General features: G+C 42.0%; 1 protein-coding gene across 4 annotated transcripts in view; it reads left to right on the forward strand.

Annotated features, from left to right (window-relative positions):
- The window catches only part of actn1 (actinin, alpha 1), a 117,247-nt gene that overhangs the window by 88,644 nt on the left and 6,140 nt on the right, over window positions 1–22,463 (forward strand). For 2 of the 4 annotated variants that reach the window (XM_061969001.1, XM_061969000.1), the window contains exons 12-20: window positions 4,556–4,706; window positions 4,850–4,958; window positions 6,541–6,681; window positions 6,753–6,935; window positions 9,720–9,854; window positions 9,946–10,125; window positions 13,300–13,446; window positions 18,473–18,553; window positions 18,760–18,825. In XM_061969001.1, coding sequence (XP_061824985.1) covers window positions 4,556–4,706; window positions 4,850–4,958; window positions 6,541–6,681; window positions 6,753–6,935; window positions 9,720–9,854; window positions 9,946–10,125; window positions 13,300–13,446; window positions 18,473–18,553; window positions 18,760–18,825 — 1,193 coding nt within the window. The remainder of the gene's footprint in view (window positions 1–4,555; window positions 4,707–4,849; window positions 4,959–6,540; window positions 6,682–6,752; window positions 6,936–9,719; window positions 9,855–9,945; window positions 10,126–13,299; window positions 13,447–18,472; window positions 18,554–18,759; window positions 18,826–22,463) is intronic. The other 2 variants (XM_061969002.1, XM_061969003.2) reach the window with 2 other exon arrangements.

Below are 22,463 nucleotides of genomic sequence, written 5' to 3' on the forward strand. Positions count from 1 at the left end.
CACACACATTCACACACTGATGGCGGGAGCTGCCATGCAAGGCCCTAACCACGACCCATCAGGAGCAAGGGTGAAGTGTCTTGCTCAAGGACACACCAGACATGACTAGGTTGGTAGAAGGTGGGGATCGAACCAGGAACCCTCTCCCAACTGCGCCCCGCCGTCTACTAATCGATTTTATAATTGTCCATGTTCGATTATTTCCCCCACCTCTAGTCTGCTGTGTAGTCCAATGCCAGAGCGACATTGTTGGCCGATTCGATCGCAAGAGTAGGTCACTTCAGCTGGAATGCCCCTTTGCCTCCAGGTTCTTTGTTCTCTCCTCTTCGGTTCACTTGCTGCCTGTCCTGACAGCTGTTCTCCACCTGGTATGATTGTAAGCCGGAGTTTCCAAACATTTATGTGCTTGGCTCTGAGGTCATATTTGCATGCGTCCTGGAAACGGAGGAGTGGGTGTCTGGTAGAACGAGTGCCACGCACTTGTTGTCCATAGAGGAGGTTCTTGGGGAGGCGTCCAGGTCTGATAAGGCGGACATGGTCTAGCCAGCGAAGTTGTCTTTCTGTAAGATTGAAATGGATGGATGGGATTTCAGCTCTCTATAATATTGTGACTTTGTTCATGAGCTTTCAAAAGCACCTGACATGGAACTGATTTAACCGATGTTCTTGACAAGTGTAGGCTGGCCATGATTTTCTGCCATAGAGAATACTGCTGAGTACAACCTCAGTTTGGTATGCAGGCAAAGTTTGGGATTTATCCAGACACACTTTACGAGGCGGCCAAAGGTCATTGCTGACTTGCCAAAGTGGACACTCATTTCAGTGTCCAGGGAAAGGTTGCTCCTGACATTTAGCCCAGATAATTGAAGGACTCTCCATTGTATTGAGGAGCTGGTCATGAACTTTAATGTCAGTCTGGTTATTCTGGGTCATCAATTCACTTTTCGTTGCGGAAATGGGGAGCAGCCAAGCCTCTTCTCCAAGTGGCTGGAAAAGTGGTCACAGAAAGGCCACCAAACTTGTTTTTTTACCTGGAGCCTTGAAAGATTCAGTAGCTTACCGTCATGGTGGATGTTAAAAAATACTCCCTCTTCCTTTCGCACGGCTGTGAATCCCGAAAGGTCTTAAGTTCTCTCCTGTGTAGCAGATGAAGTCATGCATGTTGGTGTGCTTTGCAATGATTAGGTCAATGAGTGTTGGGGGGCAGCTGGATCCTCTTAAGCAGTGAGAAGAGACCACTGCGAATCACCTGGCCAGCTGTCTTTGTTAGATTGACAAAGGCAATGCAAACGTTTGAGGCTGCTTTTGGCACTTTTTTTTGCAGTTGGCAGATAGAAAAGTTAATGTCGATTAGTTGATCGTCCAGAGCGGAAACCACACAGGGTCTCGGGCTACGGGTAGGAGTAGGACTCTTGAAAATACGTTGCTTACTTTAAACTGAACAGCAAAAAACCAAGGTAATTGTTGCAATCTTGCTTGCAGTACTTGTCCTTCTCTCCAGAACTTGATAAGAAGGTTTTTGTGCGTTTAATGACTTTAATCTTCCAGAGAGGGTTTTGTCAATGTTGGTTAAGAAGTCGGGAAGTTCATTGCAGGATGGTGAATGTGTCTTCTGGGACTGTGTTGCAAACAGTGTACAGCTCTAAGCAGTGTTTTACCTAACAGCTTGATCTTGTCAGTGATAACCTCTCTGTATTTGCGATGCGGTCTCAACAGATGCTGGTCCTGTGGCTCTCTTTATGTTTTATGGCTTTAATGTCCTCCCTAGAGGCAAATCTTGATTTCATCGCACAGCTCTTTCCAATAGCTTTTGGAACATTCCCATGCAGTCTTTGCAGTGTTTATGTGCAACTTTTAAGGCGAAGTGAGGTGCTGTCTCAAAGAAGAGGTGCTGCCTCTTTTGTTTCTGACACAGATCTGGGTGTGGTCGGTACAGCAGTCTGTGCTGTGGTAGCTGCAGGTGTTTCGGACAGCATGCAGCTCAGCTATCTTGGTGAGGACAACATTGAGATGGTGCCATTGGCAGGATCTTTGGTTGTCTGTTGTCGGGTTGATTTTGGTCCTTGGCAGAAGTAGATATCTGTAACGCAGAGGCCCTGGTTACAGCAGAGTTTAACTGTCCGTTCTCCTTCAGGCTCCCAACTCCGAAATGGCCAAAGCACAAATGTCCAGTGGTCGTGTTCATTTCCTACTCTGGTATTGAAGTCGCTGAAGATGAGCAGCTTGTTTGTGCTTGCTAGCTTGCGGATGTTTAGGTCTAGGGGGGTATAAAACTCATCTTTTCACTCAGGGTGTGCAGACATCGTGTGGTGCTTAGGCAGATAAGATGTTAACAATGCCATTACTGGCGTGAAGGAAGAGCTGTAAAAGTTTCTCAATTCCTCCACAGGGGGATTAAGTGAGCAAACCAAACTCTATGCTCTCTTCCTTTAGATTTGGGTTTCCCTTGCCAGAAGAGGGCGTAAGACTCCCCTCCTAAGGTGCCGCTCTCTGAGAGCTTCAATTTCTGTGGAGCAGCTATGTCTGTGTTCAATCACTCACTGTTGAGTGCTCTGTCTGGTATTGTCAATCAGGGTTAAGTCTTCACCCTGTTGTCATTATTTGAACATTGTAGCTCCCAAAGCGCATGCTTGGTTTCCTTTGTTGTTTGGTAGTATTTGTCGTCTCTGGTGCTGGATTTTTGGCTACTTGTCCAGACTAGAACTTTAAGACCCCCTTTTACCCTGCCAGGTATCTTGTGGCGGATCAGGTCCTTACAGATTTGAGGGCTAGGTGGGCAGTACCTGTTTATTGGAGTATGATGATACGTCCCATTGTTGATGGAAACCTGTGGCGTCTCTCTGTACGCCAATTGAAAGGGGTTTATAAACCGTAAACTGCTGACGTCCATGTTTTAGTCCAGACTGAGGTAAACAGCCTGCCTGTAGAGCCTCTCCATGGTGATTGGAGTCGTAAGTTGCTCAAACTTCAGAACTCCTCTCTAGACCTTGCAGTCAGGAGTCCAAAAGAGTGCTACGCAATATGTCCGGTTGCTGTATTGTTGCAGGAACTGCTAGTCTGGTCGCCAAGAAGACATGCCAACTACCTTTGTGGGGTCCTTTCCGGATTTGTGTAGGGTTTAATACGATAGTCATTGACTCTCCCTAGCTCAGGGGTCGGCAACCTTTACCAGTCAAAGAGCCATTTTGACCAGTTTCACAAATTATAGAAAACAATGGGAGCTGCAAAATTTTTAGAAATTTTAAATGAAATAACACTGCATACAAAGTTTTTTTTTTGCTTTGTGCTATGTATAAACCAGGGGTCTCAGACACGCTGCCCACACCTTTTTATGGAATTTTTAATCTGGTGCGGCACGCGGATTTTAAATGAATAGCGCTTGTCAGCATCATGCGTGCCGTGATGGTACAGCATATAGTACCCATTACAACGAGCGTGCCTGATCAGCCACATGTTGAATGGGGCTTCCGCTTGCTCAGGTAGGTCACAGCAAGGCATACTTGCTCAACAACCACACAGGTTACACTGACGGTGGCGGTATAAAAAAACCTTTAACACTCTTACTAATAATGTGCCACACTGTGAACCCACACCAAACAAGAATGACAAACAAATTTCGGGAGAACATCTGCACCGTAACACAACATAAACACAACAGGACAAATACCCAGAATCCCATGCAGCCCTAACTCTTCCGGGATACATTATACACCCCCGCTACCAAACCCCGCCCACCTCAATCGACGCACAGAGAGAGGGGGGTTGATGTGTGAGGGAGCAGGCTTGTGGTGGGGGCGGGGTTTGGTGGTAGCAGGGGTGTATAATGTAGCCCGGAAGAGTCAGGGCTGCATGGGATTCTGGGTGTTTGTTCTGTTGTGTTTATGTTGTGTTAAGGTGCAGATGTTCTCCCGAAATGTGTTTGTCATTCTTGTTTGGTTTTGGTTCAAAGTGTGGCGCATTATTAGTAAGAGTGTTAAAGTTGTTTTATATGGTCACCGTCAGTGTAACCTGTGTGGCTGTTGACCAAGTATGCCTTGCTGTCACGTAGGTGTGCAAGCAGAAGATGTATATTATATAACAAATTTTGGGCTGGCACGCTGTTAATACAGATTATAGAGGGCGCCAAATGTTGTAACATCATGGCACGCCCTTATTATAGCTGTAAGGGTGAAAATCGGTGAATAATAATCCCGGGAGTTTTCTGCGAGAGGCACTGAAAATTGGGGGGTTCAGCAAGTAAGCTGCTGAGCCGCATCAGAGTGATCAAAGAGCCGCATGCGGCTCCGGAGCCGCGGGTTGCCGACCCCTGCCCTAACTAACCACAAGGCAGTGGCAGTGGTGCTATTTCCTCATAGCTGGAAGCTGACCACCACACATAGCAGAGAAAGTGCAGGGAAAGCAGACAGTAGCACAATCAGACAGACACACTCGGGAATTTGCTCCAAAAAAAAGCATTGTTAGTATTACGGGACAAGATGTATTCTATTTACATGTATATACATTTATTCACATTTTCACCACAGTGCCATCTGCTGTTGTCTGTCTCCACCTGCAGGCAAGGACGACATGCTGCAGTGTAAAGACTTTGAGACAGCGTCGCTGTCGGAGATCAAGGCCCTGCTGAAGAAGCACGAGGCCTTCGAGAGCGACCTGGCCGCCCACCAGGACCGCGTGGAACAGATTGCCGCCATCGCGCAGGAGCTGAAGTAAGGCAGCGTGAAAAAAGGGTCATGGCTCACTAAGGACTGATGTTTGCCAAGAGTGCGAGCGGAATGCTTGACAGTGATCCTAGAAGACACATTACCGCTCACGGTTCCCTCAGATGTCGTTCATGTCTTCCGTGCTACAGTGAGCTGGATTACTACGACTCAGCGAGTGTAAACGCTCGCTGCCAGAGGATTTGTGACCAGTGGGATTCTCTGGGGACGCTGACCAAGAAACGCAGTGACTCTCTGCAGGTGAGTCCTTTGTTTTCTCAAGTATAATCAGATCAATAGCCCCTTTTCCACCTTTCCTGAAACTATACACAGTCATAAAGTTGTCCTTTTAGTTGTCCTCCAACTTTTTTTTTATAACCAATCAGCTTTTGACAGCACAGCTTTCCCCTCAAATGCTCCTAGGGCAGTGCTTTTTAATTATTTTCTGTCACGGCCCCCCAGGAACAGAATTGTTTTCTCCACCCATCCCGAAGTTAAAGTTTATTTTTGTATCCGTATGTGTCAAGATGCAGTATTTCTTTACTAACCCTGAAGGTGCTATTACGCCATTGCCCATCATGCTCACTTTACCCCAACATCTCAAGGCTCCCCAACCCACTACTTAAGCCAGTGATTTTCAACTAGTGTGCCGTGAGATATTGTCTGGTGTGCCGTGGGAAATTATGCAACTTCACCTATTTGGTCCAAAAAATATTTTTTGCAAATCAATAATCATAATAATGTGCCATTGTCTAGTGCCTGTGCTGTGTAGAGCTTGGCAGGGTAATCTTGTAATACTCCATATCAGTAGGTGGCAGCAGGTAGTTCATTGCTTTGTAGAAGTCGGAACGCGTCGAGGATGGTTTGTCGTGATCCCAGTATGCAGAGCACAGCGGGAGACAGCGTGCAGGTAAAAAGGTATGTAACGCTTAAACCAAAAATTAACAAAAGGCAAGTCCCGCTAGGAAAAGGCACTGAAGCATAGGGATGGCTATGTAAAACAAAAGTAAAACTGAACTGGCTACAAAGTAAACAAAAACAGAATGCTGGACAACAGCAAAAACTTACAGCGTGTAGAGCAAAGACGGCGTCCACAAAGCACATCCGTACACGTCATGATAATCAACATTGTCCCCACATAGAAGGATAGCATACGCACAACTTCAATAGTCTTGATTGCGAAAACAAACCGGATGCGGGCAATAGCACTCAAAGGAAGGTGTGCAGCTGCTACTGGAGAACACCAACAAAACACGAAGGGTCACCAAAATAACAGGGCAAGACAGGAACTAAAGCACGACACACAGGAAACAACAACAAACTCAAAATAACAACCTGGTGGAGTTTCATTTTTTAACCTTTCCTGCTGGTGGTGTGCCTTCGTATTTTTTTAATGAAAAAAATGTGCCTTGGCTCAAAAAAGGTTGAAAAACACTGACTTAAGCAACACTGCATACAACGGGCTGTTTGGAACCTGCTCACAGTTACATTTTTCTAGGGTACAGGATATTTGCACGCCCGCCCTGATGTGAATGTATATTATTTTATCTACCTCTCAAGATATACACTATTGCCTATTAAGCCCCCACACATATCATGATGTCCCTCCAGGGGGCCCCGCCCCACTATTTGAGAAACACTGCCATAGGGAAACTTTCCTAAGTCACTTCTGGCTAAAAGGAACTCCAACCTCCTTAATGAACTTTTTTACCAGGGTAGTTTTTGGTGAAAACACAGTAAGGTATTTTGATTCACTGGGTACGTTTGAAAGTTCCTGCAAAGGAAAAGGGCTTAATAAAACCAAGAGCAAAGATTCTTGAAAAAAGTGTGAACCGTCTTTCAGAGAACAGAGAAGCTGCTGGAGACCATCGACCAGTTGTACCTGGAGTTCGCCAAAAGAGCAGCGCCATTCAACAACTGGATGGAGGGCGCCATGGAGGACCTGCAGGACTCCTTCATAGTCCACACCATTGAAGAGATCCAGGTCAGTACACCAGTAAAACCACCACTCTTATGTTTCTATATTCTAACATGCTTGTCTGCGTGGTGTCTCAGGGACTAAGTACGGCCCACGAGCAGTTCAAGGCCACGCTGCCCGATGCGGACAAAGAGCGCCAGGCCATCCTGGGCATCCACAACGAGATCGCTAAGATTGTGCAGACCTACCACGTCAACATGGCCGGAACCAACCCCTACACCACCATCAATCCCCCGGAGATCAACGCCAAATGGGACAAGGTTGACAGAATGAGATGCTGTTAAAAATTACTCGATCACATATAACAACTTCTTTTGTAACTTGACTAATGATGTGACGTGCTAATTTCTGAACGACTGTATTGTTCAACACAGCAGCAACACAAGCAATTTTGTAATAGCGAAAGGAGCAAACTGCTGAGTCAGCATTAATAGCGCTGATGAGTTGATAGTAAACAACAGTATGACAAGCGTTAAAAGGGAACTGAACTTTTTTTGGAAATTTTTACGATTTTAAAGATGATAAAAAAACGTTTGAAAGATGCGGCTAATGGGAAGTCACCGTTGTAGCCTTCAAAGTCCTCTAAAACAACTTCAAAACCCTCCATCGACTTTTTATATACACACTGCAACTCTATATACAATGTAGTAACAGACACCTTCATAACTTTATGTAATATGCTCAATATTTACCGTTTGTTTATCATTTTAATAATTTACGAGACTGATTTACGTATTCGAGGCATTCATTTCTGTTTCCATAGCAGCGCACGTCTGACTTCTGGCAACAACTTGTGTTCCTACTTCCACAATCAAACATGAGTGTGGTTTTCTAATGATGGCCGACTTGGTAATAGACAACAAAGACGACTATTTTTGGACAAATGAGGATCTATAACCTTATACTTTTGAAGCTAAAAAACTTTATAGAAGCGAGCACGAAGGAAGAGTGAGACGTTGGATCAGACGGAAGCCAGGAGAGGGTGATGAAAGCAATTTTTACGGTATAAATGTAGAAATTGGAGACAAACTATTTTGACATAAATGGATTGCCTGACCAAAATCAAAGGGGAACGTCCCCGGCCTGTTGGACCAGACGAACAACTGTCCATCGAGTGAGTCACTATAAAATTGATCATGATACACGCGGCACGCCTTGCGGTTTACCACAACAACAGTACATACGCTGTCTGGCTTGCTCAGCTGTGTACAAACAAAAACATGAAATGTGGGCTAATACTTTACAGATACTGTAATATGATTCTTCATGTTTTTTAGTCAGTACAAATTGGTGTCATATCGCAGTGTTGTGCATTACAAACTCAAACACGTTTCGTGTTGTTGCAGAAGCGAGCTTATCTCTTTCCAAAGTTAGCTTTTTACGGCTAATACCGAAGCACGGTGATGTGTTACTACCGTATTTTTCGGAGTATAAGTCGCTCCGGAGTATAAGTCGCACCGGCCGAAAATGCATAATAAAGAAGGAAAAAAACATATATAAGTCGCACTGGAGTATAAGTCGCATTTTTTGGGGAAATTGATTTGATAAAAGCCAATACCAAGAATAGACATTTGAAAGGCAATTTAAAATAAATAAAGAATAGTGAACAACAGGCTGAATAAGTGTACGTTATATGAGGCATAAATAACCAACTGAGAAGGTGCCTGGTATGTTAACGTAACATATTATGGTAAGAGTCATTCAAATAACTATAACATATAGAACATGCTATACGTTTACCAAACAATCTGTCACTCCTAATCGCTAAATCCCATGAAATCTTATACGTCTAGTCTCTTACGTGAATGAGCTAAATAATATTATTTGATATTTTACGGTAATGTGTTAATAATTTCACACATAAGTCGCTCCTGAGTATAAGTCGCACCCCCGGCTAAACTATGAAAAAAACTGCAACTTATAGTCCGAAAAATACGGTATTAGAGAAAAAGAGTTCCTCAGTGTTTTCTCTCACAATAACAATGTCGCTACTGTTTGGTTATTATACGGGTTACGGAACGTAAATGAAGTATTGTTGACGGTTTTTCAGTGCATTTTTAAAGGGATTTAGAGGTGAAATTGATTGCTCCCATTAGCTGCATCGCCGGCCACCTCGAACAAAAAAAGTGCAGTTCCCTTTTAACACATATGACTTTCACACCAATATATTTAAAAGTGCATGCAGAGCTGGATAAAACCACTGGTAAATGTAGCTCCCTTTGACCAGATGCTGATTTATTGACGAATATTTTCTACAGCACAACCAATGTTGGAATGACGCAAAGAGCAATCTTAACCTCTTAAGGCCCAAGTTGTTTGTTTACCGGTATATGCTTTTTTTGATTTCTCTTTGCTATTTGGGCTTATTGGACCCTAATTACAATAAAAACTAAGACTCATCTTTTGATATGATGTACTTAGTCCATAAGTAACAAACGTGTACTTCATGTTTAGTGACATGCTAATTCTTATTTTTACACTTGTTTTTTTCCAAATTCCATTGTATGTTATACTCTTCTGACACCACCAGATGGCAGTATAAGTGTCCACATAAGTGGCCATAAGACTCCAATTCAGTAGTGTACACATTTTTGGAAATAAGAGCTAAAAAGTGCTGTCCACGCATGTGGCCAACTAAGCCTTTAGAGGTTTTAAGGGATTGGATTTATATAGCACCTTTTTCCAAACTCTCAGAGCGCTTCACACAGAGTAGCCATTAAGTCACGTTCACAATTCGGTGGTGTTAAGCTACATTTTAGTCGCAGTTGTCCTGGTAGACTGATGGAAACACCACCAACTTTCATAACATTAACACTTGGACCTACACCTTTAGATAAAGCTGCTAGGTGCTGAACACTCGTCATACCGCAAATGCACCTACTGCCCTCTTGTGGAGTTCATTTAAAAAAAAGAGTTTGTCAGGAGGTTGCCTACAGCCACACCTGTTGATGCTAATGTTTTTAGACCCCTGGGTTATTTGCTTTTATAGACCTTTCACTCTAATCTTCTATATTCCTGTAATTATCCCTCCCGTGTGCTTGTAGGTCCGCCAGCTAGTTCCGCAGCGAGACCAGGCCCTCATAGAGGAACACGCCCGGCAGCAGAACAACGAGCGTTTGCGCCGGCAGTTCGCCAATCAGGCTAATGTCATTGGGCCTTGGATCCAGACCAAGATGGAGGTCAGTACGAGCAAACTGTCCCCATCGCTAAAGTGGCTGCAGGTTTTTGTTTTTTTTACCGTCCTCTGTAACGTTTTTTTGTCCTGTGCAGGAAATCGGCTACATCTCCATGGAGTTGCACGGCACCTTGGAGGACCAGCTGACGCACCTGCGGCAGTACGAGAAGAGCATCGTCAACTACAAGCCAAAGATCGACCAGCTGGAGGGAGACCACAAGCTCATACAGGCGGCGCTCATCTTCGACAACAAGCACACCAACTACACCATGGAGGTACACAATACCTTCTAATAGTACTATACATACGGTACACCATGGAGGTCCACACTACCTTCTAATAGTACTATACATACACCATGGAGGTCCACACTACCTTCTAATAGTACTATACATACACCATGGAGGTCCACACTACCTTCTAATAGTACTATACATACACCATGGAGGTCCACACTACCTTCTAATAGTACTATACATACACCATGGAGGTCCACACTACCTTCTAATAGTACTATACATACACCATGGAGGTACACAATACCTTCTAATAGTACTATACATACACCATGGAGGTCCACACTACCTTCTAATAGTACTATACATACACCATGGAGGTCCACACTACCTTCTAATAGTACTATACATACACCATGGAGGTACACACTACCTTCTAATAGTACTATACATACACCATGGAGGTACACAATACCTTCTAATAGTACTATACATACACCATGGAGGTCCACACTAACTTCTAATAGTACTATACATACTCCATGGAGGTCCACACTACCTTCTAATAGTACTATACATACACCATGGAGGTCCACACTACCTTCTAATAGTACTATACATACACCATGGAGGTACACGCTACCTTCTAATAATACTATACATACACTATGGAGGTCCACACTACCCTCTAATAGTACTATACATACACCATGGAGGTACACACTACCTTCTAATACTACTATACATACACCATGGAGGTTCACACTACCTTCTAATAGTACTATACATACACCATGGAGGTTCATACTACCTTCTAATAGTACTATACATACACCATGGAGGTCCACACTACCTTCTAATAGTACTATACATACACCATGGAGGTCCACACTACCTTCTAATAGTACTATACATACACCATGGAGGTACACAATACCTTCTAATAGTACTATACATACACCTAATAGTACTATACATACACCATGGAGGTCCACACTACCTTCTAATAGTACTATACATACACCATGGAGGTCCACACTACCTTCTAATAGTACTATACATACACCATGGAGGTACACACTACCTTCTAATAGTACTATACATACACCATGGAGGTACACAATACCTTCTAATAGTACTATACATACACCATGGAGGTCCACACTAACTTCTAATAGTACTATACATACTCCATGGAGGTCCACACTACCTTCTAATAGTACTATACATACACCATGGAGGTCCACACTACCTTCTAATAGTACTATACATACACCATGGAGGTACACACTACCTTCTAATAATACTATACATACACTATGGAGGTCCACACTACCCTCTAATAGTACTATACATACACCATGGAGGTACACACTACCTTCTAATACTACTATACATACACCATGGAGGTTCACACTACCTTCTAATAGTACTATACATACACCATGGATGTTCATACTACCTTCTAATAGTACTATACATACACCATGGAGGTACACACTACCTTCTAATAGTACTTCACATACACCAAAGAGGTACACGCTACATTATAATAGTACTATACATACTGTACACCATGAAGGTCCAAACTACCTTCTAATAGTACTATACATACACCATGAAGGTCCAAACTACCTTCTAATAGTACTATACATACACCATTAAGGTTCACACTACCTTCTAATAGTACTATACGTACACAATGGAGGTACATACTACCTTCTAATAGTACTTCACATACACCAAAGAGGTACACGCTACATTATAATAGTACTATACATACTGTACACCATGAAGGTCCAAACTACCTTCTAATAGTACTATACATACACCATGAAGGTCCAAACTACCTTCTAATAGTACTATACATACACCATGGAGGTACACACTACCCTGTAATAGTACTATACATACACCATGGATGTGCACACTACATTGTAATAGTACTATACATACACCATGAAGGTACACCATCTTCTAATAATACTGTACTATCATTACACCATGGAGGTATACATTACTTTCTAATAGTACTATGCATATTCTTTATACAAATAGAGTACACACCACTGTACCTAAATAGTTTACACTTTTTTAAGCAGTCATGAAAAATACCCTTCGACATGTATAGTGCTGCACATAATAGGGTGAAAATGTGTCAAAACATGTATCCTTACGGTGTACATACACTGTGCTATTAGTTTGATAACAAATACACCACATAGAGGCGCTGTTATTTAACCACAGATTTTGAGTCCATATCGGACTTTTCAGATTAACTTGAAATTTCTCACACAGCTCTTCAAAACATCCAAAGTAACTCTGTTGCACACCTTTAAAGGACTGACAAGTGTGTCAAATTTGATAATATTGTTTAAAAAATTATAGCCGCCATCCATCCATCTTCTTCCGCTTATCCGAGGTCTGGTCGCGGGCGCAGCAGCCTAAGCAGAGAAGATCCATACCAGATGCCAGAACCGCCTCATCTGGTTCCTCTCGATGTGCAAGAGCAACAGCTTTATTTTGAGATCCTCCCGAATAACAGAGCTTCTCACCCTATCTCTAAGGGAGACAGAGCTCTGCCACTCGACGGAGGAATCTTATTTTGGCCTCTTGTACCCGTGATCTTGTCCTTTTCAGTCTTAACCCAAAGCTCATCACCATAGTTGAGGATAGGAACGTAGATCGACTGGTAAATTGAGAGCTTTGCCTTCTGGCTTAGCTCCTTCTTTACCACAACGGATCGATACAGTGTTTGCATTACTGCATACGTCGCATCGATCCGCCTGTCGATCTCACGATACACTCACCCTCACTTGTGGACAAGACCCCGAAGTAATCAAACTCCTCCACTTGGGGCAAGATTATGGCCGCCATTAATCTAAATGTCTTTGCAGGGTCACAGCTGGGACTTAGCAGTGATGACAATACTTTGAGGACCCATACGGGGCGCCTCATTTGGATTGTATGTCTAATTTAGGGATTCAAAGTCTGGGATTTGTTGTGTACATACAAATACAGTAATACAAGCTGTGGCTTTGTCAAAACTCACTTGTCTGAACATTAGAAATGTCGTAACTATTATTCCAAGAAGACACAGTTAACACAATCCATCTATTTTCAGTGGGCGCTTGTTTAACTTAAGTTGTGTTTTTTTCATGCAAGTACAAAAAGAAGTTATGCAAGTATCAGATCCTCACTAATTAATTGCAGCACATCCGAGTGGGCTGGGAGCAGCTGCTCACCACCATCGCCCGCACCATCAACGAGATCGAGAACCAAATCTTGACGCGAGACGCCAAAGGCATCACCCAGGAGCAGCTCAACGAGTTCCGGGCCTCCTTCAACCACTTTGACAGGGTCAGTAATCCATTACTAGCCATTACTAGACATTACTAGTCACGACTCACTAAATGCAACTAACCAATACCAGTCACTAGTAGTTACAACCAAACGCTACCTGATGCTACTAGCCACTTGTAAACACTACTAACAGCTAGTAATCACAACTAGCCACTACTAGCAGCTCCTAGCCACTACTAGCGGCAACTAGCACCAGCCACTACTGGCCACTACTAACCACAATTAGCTACTACTAGACAATACTAACAAACCGTTAGTAGCCACTAATAGCCACAACTAGAAGCAGCCAGTGCTGGCTACAATTAGCGCTAATTGTGGCTACACTACTAGCCATAACTAGTGGCAATAACCACTTCTAGCAGCTACTAGCCACAACTAGCAGGTACTACCTAACTGCTAGTAGCCATTATTATCAACAACTTCCCTGTACTATCTATAACTAGTCACTACTAGCCACAACTAGCCACTAATATCAGCTATGAGCCACAATTAGCCACTACTACCAGCTACTAACCACAACTAGCCACTACTCTACAGTAGTAACCACAACTAGCCAATACTAACTAACCGCTAGTAGCCGCTACTAGCCAAAACCAGCCACTACAAGCCATAACTAGCCGCTACTAGCAGCTATTAGCCACAACGATCAGCTACACCCTAACCGCTAGTAGCCACTGTTAGCCACAACTATCTGCTAGTAGGCGACTACAAGCCATAACTAGCAGCTATTAGCCACAACTAGCAGCTACTCCCTAACCGCTAGTAGCCACTGCTAGCCACAACTATCTGCTAGTTGGCATAACTAGCTGCTACTAACCACTACTAGCCACATCTAGCCTCTACTGGCAGCTACTAGTCACCTCTAGCAGCTACTATACTACTTGCCAAAACTAACCATGATGAGCAGCTACTAACCACTACTGGCTACTACTAAACACAACTAGCCTCTACTATCCAATAATTAACCTGTAGTAGGCACTACTAGCCACCACTAGCCGCTACTAACCACAAGCAATACTAGCCGCTACCAGCAGGTATTAGCCACAACTATCAGCTACTCCTTAACCGCTAGTAGCCACTGTTAGCCACAACTATCTGCTAGTAGGCGACTACAAGCCATAACTAGCAGCTATTAGCCACAACTATCAGCTACTCCCTAACCGCTCGTAGCCACTATTAGCCAAAACTATCTGCTAGTAGGCGACTACAAGCCATAACTAGCAGCTATTAGCCACAACTATCAGCTACTCCCTAACCGCTTGTAGCCACTGTTAGCCACCACTATCTGCTAGTAGGCGACTACAAGCCATAACTACCAGCTATTAGCCACAACTATCAACTACTCCCTAACCACTAATAGCCACTGTTAGCCACAACTATCTGCTAGTTGGCGACTACAAGCCATAACTAGCAGCTATTAGCCACAACTATCAGCTACTCCCTAACCGCTAGTAGCCACTGTTAGCCACAACTATCTGCTAGTAGGTGACTACAAGCCATAACTTGCAGCTATTAGCCACAACTATCAGCTACTCCCTAATCGCTAGTAGCCACTGTTAGCCACAATTATATGCTAGTTGGCATAACTAGCTGCTACTAGCAGCTATTAGCCACAACGATCAGCTACACCCTAACCGCTAGTAGCCACTGTTAGCCACAACTATCTGCTAGTAGGCGACTACAAGCCATAACTAGCAGCTATTAGCCACAACTATCAGCTACTCCCTAACCGCTAGTAGCCACTGTTAGCCACAACTATCTGCTAGTAGGTAACTACAATCCATAACTAGCAGCTATTAGCCACAACTATCAGCTACTCCCTAACCGCTCGTAGCCACTGTTAGCCACAACTATCCGCTAGTTGGCATAACTAGCTGCTACTAGCAGCTATTAGCCACAACGATCAGCTACACCCTAACCGCTAGTAGCCATTGTTAGCCACAACTATCTGCTAGTAGGCGACTACAAGCCATAACTAGCAGCTATTAGCCACAACTATCAGCTACTCCTTAACCACTAATAGCCACTGTTAGCCACAACTATCTGCTAGTTGGCATAACTAGCTGCTACTAACCACTACTAGCCACATCTAGCCTCTACTGGCAGCTACTAGTCACCACTAGCAGCTACTATACTACTAGCCAAAACGAACCACGACGAGCAGCTACTAACCACTACTGGCCACTACTAAACACAACTAGCCTCTACTATCCAATAATTAACCTGTAGTAGGCACTACTAGTCACTACTAACCACAAGCAATACTTGCCGCTACTAACCACTACTTGCACAACTAGCCACTACCGGCAGCTACTAGCCACATTTAGTAGCTACTTTCCACAATTAACAACTACTAGCCACAACTAGATATTACTAGCAGGTACTAACCACAACTAGCCACTACAAACCACATCTAGCCACTACTAATTAACTGCTAGAAGGGACTACTAACCACAACTATCAGCTACTAGCCACAACTAGACGCTACTAGTCACTACTGTAAATTGACTATCAACTCAGACGTTGTTGTGTAAAAGGTGGTAACACAAGTGCGTACACGTCAGAGTGAACAACTAGTGATGATTGTTACCTAGCACTGTCTTCATGATGACACACAATCATCTCAGCAAGCTGCTGCTTTTGTCTCTACTGATTAATGAAGTGATGAAGATCTAAGAACAGAGTTTGATGCTGTGTGGATACGTTGATGTCGATGCATGATATGCTGCATGCTCTTATGTCTCATTAAACTAAGATCACAATTATATTTATATAGCGCTTTACATAGTGGAACCCATTATCCACATCTTTAAGCTGCATTTAAACCAGCGTGAGTGGCACTGGGTAAAGTGTCTTGCCCAAGGACATGGCGGCAGTGACTAGGATGGCGGAAGCGGGGATCGAACCTGGAACCCTCAGGTTGCTGGCACGACCCCCGCCAAATGTCACGCACATGTTGGAATTTATAACATACACTATATTGCCAAAAGTATTTGGCCACCTGCCTTTACTTACATATGAACTTGAAGTGCCATCCCATGGAATTGTCCCAAATGCTTTGGTATCCTTCAGCATTCAAAGTTCCTTTCACTGGAAGCCCCACTCCTGAAAAACAACCCCACACCATAATTCCTCCTCCACCAAATTTCACACTCTGCACCACGCAGTCCGAAATGTAGCGTTCTCCTGGCAACCTCCAAACCCGGACTGATCCATCAGATTGCCAGATGGAAAATCGTGATTCATCACTCCAGAGAAGGCAAGTCCACGGCTCTAGAGTCCAGTGGCGACGTGCTTTACACCACTGCATCACAACGCTTTCCATTGGACTTGGTGATGTGTGGCTTAGATGCAGCTGCTCGGCCATGGAAACCCATTCCATGAAGCTCTCTGCGTACTGTACGTGGGCTAATTGGGAGGTCACATGAAGTTTGGAGCTCTGTAGCAACCGACTGTGCAGAAAGTCTTTGCACTATGCGCTTCAGCATCCGCTGACCCCTCTCTGTCAGTTTACGTGGCCTACCACTTGGTGGCTGACTTGCTGTTGTTCCTGGAGATGTTAAATGCTTTAAAATGTTATATCGGAAGTTATCGGCATCGGTTTCAAAATTATCGGTATCAAAAAGTACAATTTATGACTTTTTAAAACTCCGCTATGTACACGGACGTAGGGAGAAGTACAGAGCGCCAATAAACTTTAAAGGCACTTTCTTTGCGTGCCGGCCCAGTCACATAATATCTACGACTTTTCATAAACACACAAGTGAATGCATAGCATACTTTGTCAACAGCCATACAGGGCTGAGGATGGCCGTATAAACAACTTTAACACTGTTACAAATATGCGCCACATCGTGAACCCACACCAAACAAGAACGACAAACACATTTCGGGAGAACATCCGCACCGTAACACAACATAAACACAACAGAACAAATACCCAGAACCCCTCGCAGCACTAACTCTTCCGGGACGCTACAATATACACCCCCCGCTACCCTCTTATCCCCAACCTCCTCATGCTCTCTCAGGGAGAGCATGTCCCAAATTCCAAGCTGCTGTTTTGAGGCATGTTAAAAAAAAAAAATGCACTTTGTGACTTCAATAATAAATATGGCAGTGCCATGTTGGCATTTTCTTTTTCCATAACTTGAGTTGATTTATTTTGGAAAACCTTGTTACATTGTTTAATGCATCCAGCGGGGCATCACAACAAAATTAGGCATAATAATGTGTTAATTCCACGACTGTATGTATCGGTTGATATCGGAATCGCCATTATCGGACATCTCTAGTTGTTCCCAAACTCTTCACTTTACTTATGATAAAGTTGACTTTGGAATATTTAGGAGCGAGGACATTTCACGACTGGATTTGTTGCTCAGGTGGCATCCCATGACAGTTCCACGCTGGAAATCACTGAAAGCGGCCCGTTTTTTCACAAATGTTTGTAGAAACAGTCTCCATGCCTGAGTGCTTGATTTTATACACCGGGCCAAGTGATTAGGGACACCTGATTCTCATCATTTGGATGGGTGGCCAAATACTTTTGGCAATATAGTGTATCTATATGTACTCACTTGTGTCGCCACATATTTACACAAGAATGTTTGTGTGTTAATAATACGTCTATACTGCCTGTACAAGCTGTACACTGACTGCTCTAAAGTAAGTTTACTTTCTGTTGTATCGGACATGATAAAGTGCTTGTTTGAATGTGAGGGCACTCTTCTGTAGTCAGATACTGCATATGATGTGTATGAAGTGCATGTGATACTACTACTACACTATCTGCCTGCCACACGCACCGTAAAGCTTGATAATGCCTCACACACATGCTAATGCTCTGTTCTCTGTTTGTCTCCTGCATGCTCACATTGCCCCGCACACCCCCTTATGCATGGTACACCCCCACCCCTTTGGACCACGCACCTCCACCCCCCACACTGACACACCGTACGTGTTGCTGCATGGCCTGCGGCCGGACCCCCACCCCTCACTGCAACACCACCACCCCACCCAGGACCACTCGGGCTCACTGGGTGCAGAAGAGTTCAAGGCCTGCCTGATCAGCCTGGGCTTCGATATCGCCAACGATGCACAGGTACAGTCGTGGCTCCGCCCCCTATCTGACGTGTCACTCTTCTTCTTCTTCTTCTTGTTTCCTTCCTGCTTCTTGTCTTTCCTTTTCCACTTGACCACTTTTACACACTTGTATCCAAATGTGGCTCCTCCTCCTCTTTTCTCCTCCTCTTTTTCCTCATCTTTTCGCTTCCTGTCCTTCTGTGTGGTCTCTTGCCCACCTTGTAGAAGAGAACAGGAGTGATGGACCCCGACGACTTCAAGTCCTGCCTTATCTCCATCGGTTACAACCTGGTAACGCACTCGGGGAATATTCATGAATGTGGGATTGCATGTCTTTCAGTTGTGTTCAGTTGTGTATCTTTCATATAGTACTACACTAGTTGTGTATCTTTAATTCATACACTAATACACTAGTTGTGTATCTTTCATATAGTACTACACTAGTTGTGTATCTTTCATATAGTACTACACTAGTTGTGTATCTTTAATTCATACACTAATATACTAGTTGTGTATCTTTCATATAGTACTACACCAGTTGTATCTTTCATATAGTACTACACTAGTTGCGTATCTTTCATACTGTACACTAATACACTAGTTGTGGATCTTTCATATAGTACTACACTAGTTGTGTATCTTTAATTCATACACTAATACACTAGTTGTGTATATTTCATATAGTACTACACCAGTTGTGTATCTTTCATATAGTACTACACTAGTTGTGTATCTTTAATTCATACACTAATACACTAGTTGTGTATCTTTCATATAGTACTACACCAGTTGTGTATCTTTCATATAGTACTACACTAGTTGTGTATCTTTAATTCATACACTAATATACTAGTTGTGTATCTTTCATATAGTACTACACCAGTTGTATCTTTCATATAGTACTACACAAGTTGTGTATCTTTCATTCATACTGTAATACACCAGTTGTTAATATTTCATACAGTAATACACTAGTTGTTTATCTTTCATACAGTAATACACCAGTTGTCTATGTTTCATTCATACAGTAATACACTAGTTGTGTATCTTTCATTCATACAGTAATACATTAGTTGTGTATCTTTCATTCATACAGTAATATACCAGTTGTGTATCTTTCATTCATACAGTAATACACCAGTTGTGTATCTTCCATACAGTAATACACCAGTTGTGCATCTTTCATACAATAATACACCAATTGTTTATATTTCATACAGTAATACACTAGTTGTGTATCTTTCATTCATACAATAATACACTAGTTGTGTATCTTTCATTCATACAGTAATACACTAGTTGTGTATCTTTCATACTGTAATACACCAGTTGTGTATCTTTAAGTCGTATAGTAGTACACCAGTTGTGTATCTTTCATTCATACAGTAATACACTAGTTGTGTATCTTTCATACAGTAATACACTAGTTGTGTATCTTTCATACAGTAATACACTAGTTGTGTATCTTTCATACAATAATACACCAGTTCTTTATATTCCATACAGTAATACACTAGTTGTGTATCTTTCATTCATACAGTAATACACCAGTTGTGTATGTTGCATTCATATAGTAAAACACCAGTTGTGTATCTTTCATTCATACAGTCATTCACTAGTTGTGTATCTTTCATTCATACAGTAATATACAAGTTGTGTATCTTTAATTCATACAGTAATACACCAGTTGTCTATATTTCATTCATACAGTAATACACCAGTTGTGTATCTTCCATACAGTAATACACCAGTTGTGCATCTTTCATACAATAATACACCAATTGTTTATATTTCATACAGTAATACACTAGTTGTGTATCTTTCATTCATACAATAATACACTAGTTGTGTATCTTTCATGTAGTTGTACACAAGTTATGTATATTTCATATGGTAATATGCCAGTTGTGTATCTTTCATATAGTGATACACCAGCTGTGTATCTTTCATTCATACAGTAATACACTAGTTGTGTGTCTTTCATTCATACAGTAATACACTAGTTGTGTGTCTTTCATTTATACAGTAATACACGTGTTATGTATCTTTTATATAGTGATACACAAGTTGTGTATCTTTCATTCGTACAGTAATACACTAGATGTGTATCTTTCATACAGTAATACACAAGTTATGTATCTTTCATTTAGTGATACATCAGTTGTGTATCTTTCATACTGTAATACACCAGTCTGTATCTTTAATTTAGTGATACATCAGTTGTGTAACTTTCATACTGTAATACACCAGTCTGTATCTTTCATTTAGTGATACACCAGTTGTGTATCTTTCATACTGTAATACACCAGTCTGTATCATTAATATAGTAATGCACTAGTTGTGTATCTTTCTTATAGTAATGCACTACTTGTGTATGTTTTATACAGTCATACTAGTGTATTACTGTGTATATTTAATATAGTAATGCACCAGTTGTGTATCTTTCGCACAGTAAAACAAGTTGTGTGTTTTATACAGTAATACAACACAGTGTTTCCCACAGGACAGGCATCTATTTGTGGTGGTGTGGTCGGGGGGCGGGGGGTGACGGCGGCAGCGGCGATGACCAAGAAGAACGCGGAGTTGGAATATAAGTACAACACTTTATGTACATATTTAGCTCATTAAAATTACCGACAGGAAGGCGAGAAACACTTTATTTCAACAGACTCTGGCGCCGTACCTGTCGTCAAAACTCCAAAGACCGACTGCACAGTTGCGCTAACAAAATAAGAGTCTCAGAAAGCTGGCGTGCACAAGCTAGCAAGCTACGGAGTTTGCCGACAATGTATTTCTTGTAAAGTGTATACAAAGGAGTACAGAAGCTGGACAAATAAGATGCCAAAAACCAACCACTTTCATGTGGTATTGGACAGAAAGGAAGACTTTTTTTCTCATCCATTCGAAAATGCGGACGTTATCAGCACCACTGTCTGATTCCTATCAATGCAAGTCATCAGAATCAGGTAATACACCAACTTATATTCTTGTCTTCATGAAAGAAAGGAATCTATATGTGTTAAACATGCTTGTATTATTTTTAAACACCTTTAACTTGTTAACAATATTAACTATGTGTTAAACATGCTTGTATTATCTTTAAACACCTTTAACTTGTTAACAATATTAACTATATGTGTTAAACATGCTTGTATTATCTTTAAACACCTTTAACTTGTTAACAATATTAACTATATGTGTTAAACATGCTTGTATTGTCATTAAACACCTTTAACTTGTTAACAATATTAACTATATGTATTAAACATACTTGTATTATCATTAAACACCTTTAATTTATTAACAATATTAACTATATGTGTTAAACATGCTTGTATTATCATTAAACACCTTTAACTTGTTAACAATATTAACTATATGTATTAAACATGCTTGTATTATCATTAAACACCTTTAATTTATTAACAATATTAACTATATGTGTTAAACATGCTTGCATTATCATTAAACACCTTTAACTTGTTAACAAAAACATATATTTCATAAATAAGTAAATATAAATTATATATATGAATGAGGTAGATCCCCACGACTTGATCAATTGAAAAGTAGCTCGCCTGCAGAAAAAGTGTGAGCACCCCTGAGTTACACCCATCTGAACAGGTCAGCCACCTGTTTAAAGCCCGATCACAGTTGAAATCTTGAAATGAAGGGCCTTTAATGGCCAAAACATTAACCGGGACAACATTTTAACAGCTGGTTGGCTCAGATTTTATTATTTTCATTGCATTCACATGCTGCAGTGGACAGTGGACAATTTAGCTTAATTATTAATGCAGTATCTGAAGCACCGTCTCCATGTGTGTTTATTGACAACAGTGTTATGATCCGCTGCCCGGATCATAGTTTGTTTATGTTTGAGTCACATGTTTTCAGCACCTTGATTTTGTTTGTGTTCAGTTGCCATG

This window comes from Nerophis lumbriciformis, linkage group LG08 (genome assembly GCF_033978685.3).
Source record: "Nerophis lumbriciformis linkage group LG08, RoL_Nlum_v2.1, whole genome shotgun sequence".
In the NCBI taxonomy this organism is placed as follows: domain Eukaryota; kingdom Metazoa; phylum Chordata; class Actinopteri; order Syngnathiformes; family Syngnathidae; genus Nerophis; species Nerophis lumbriciformis.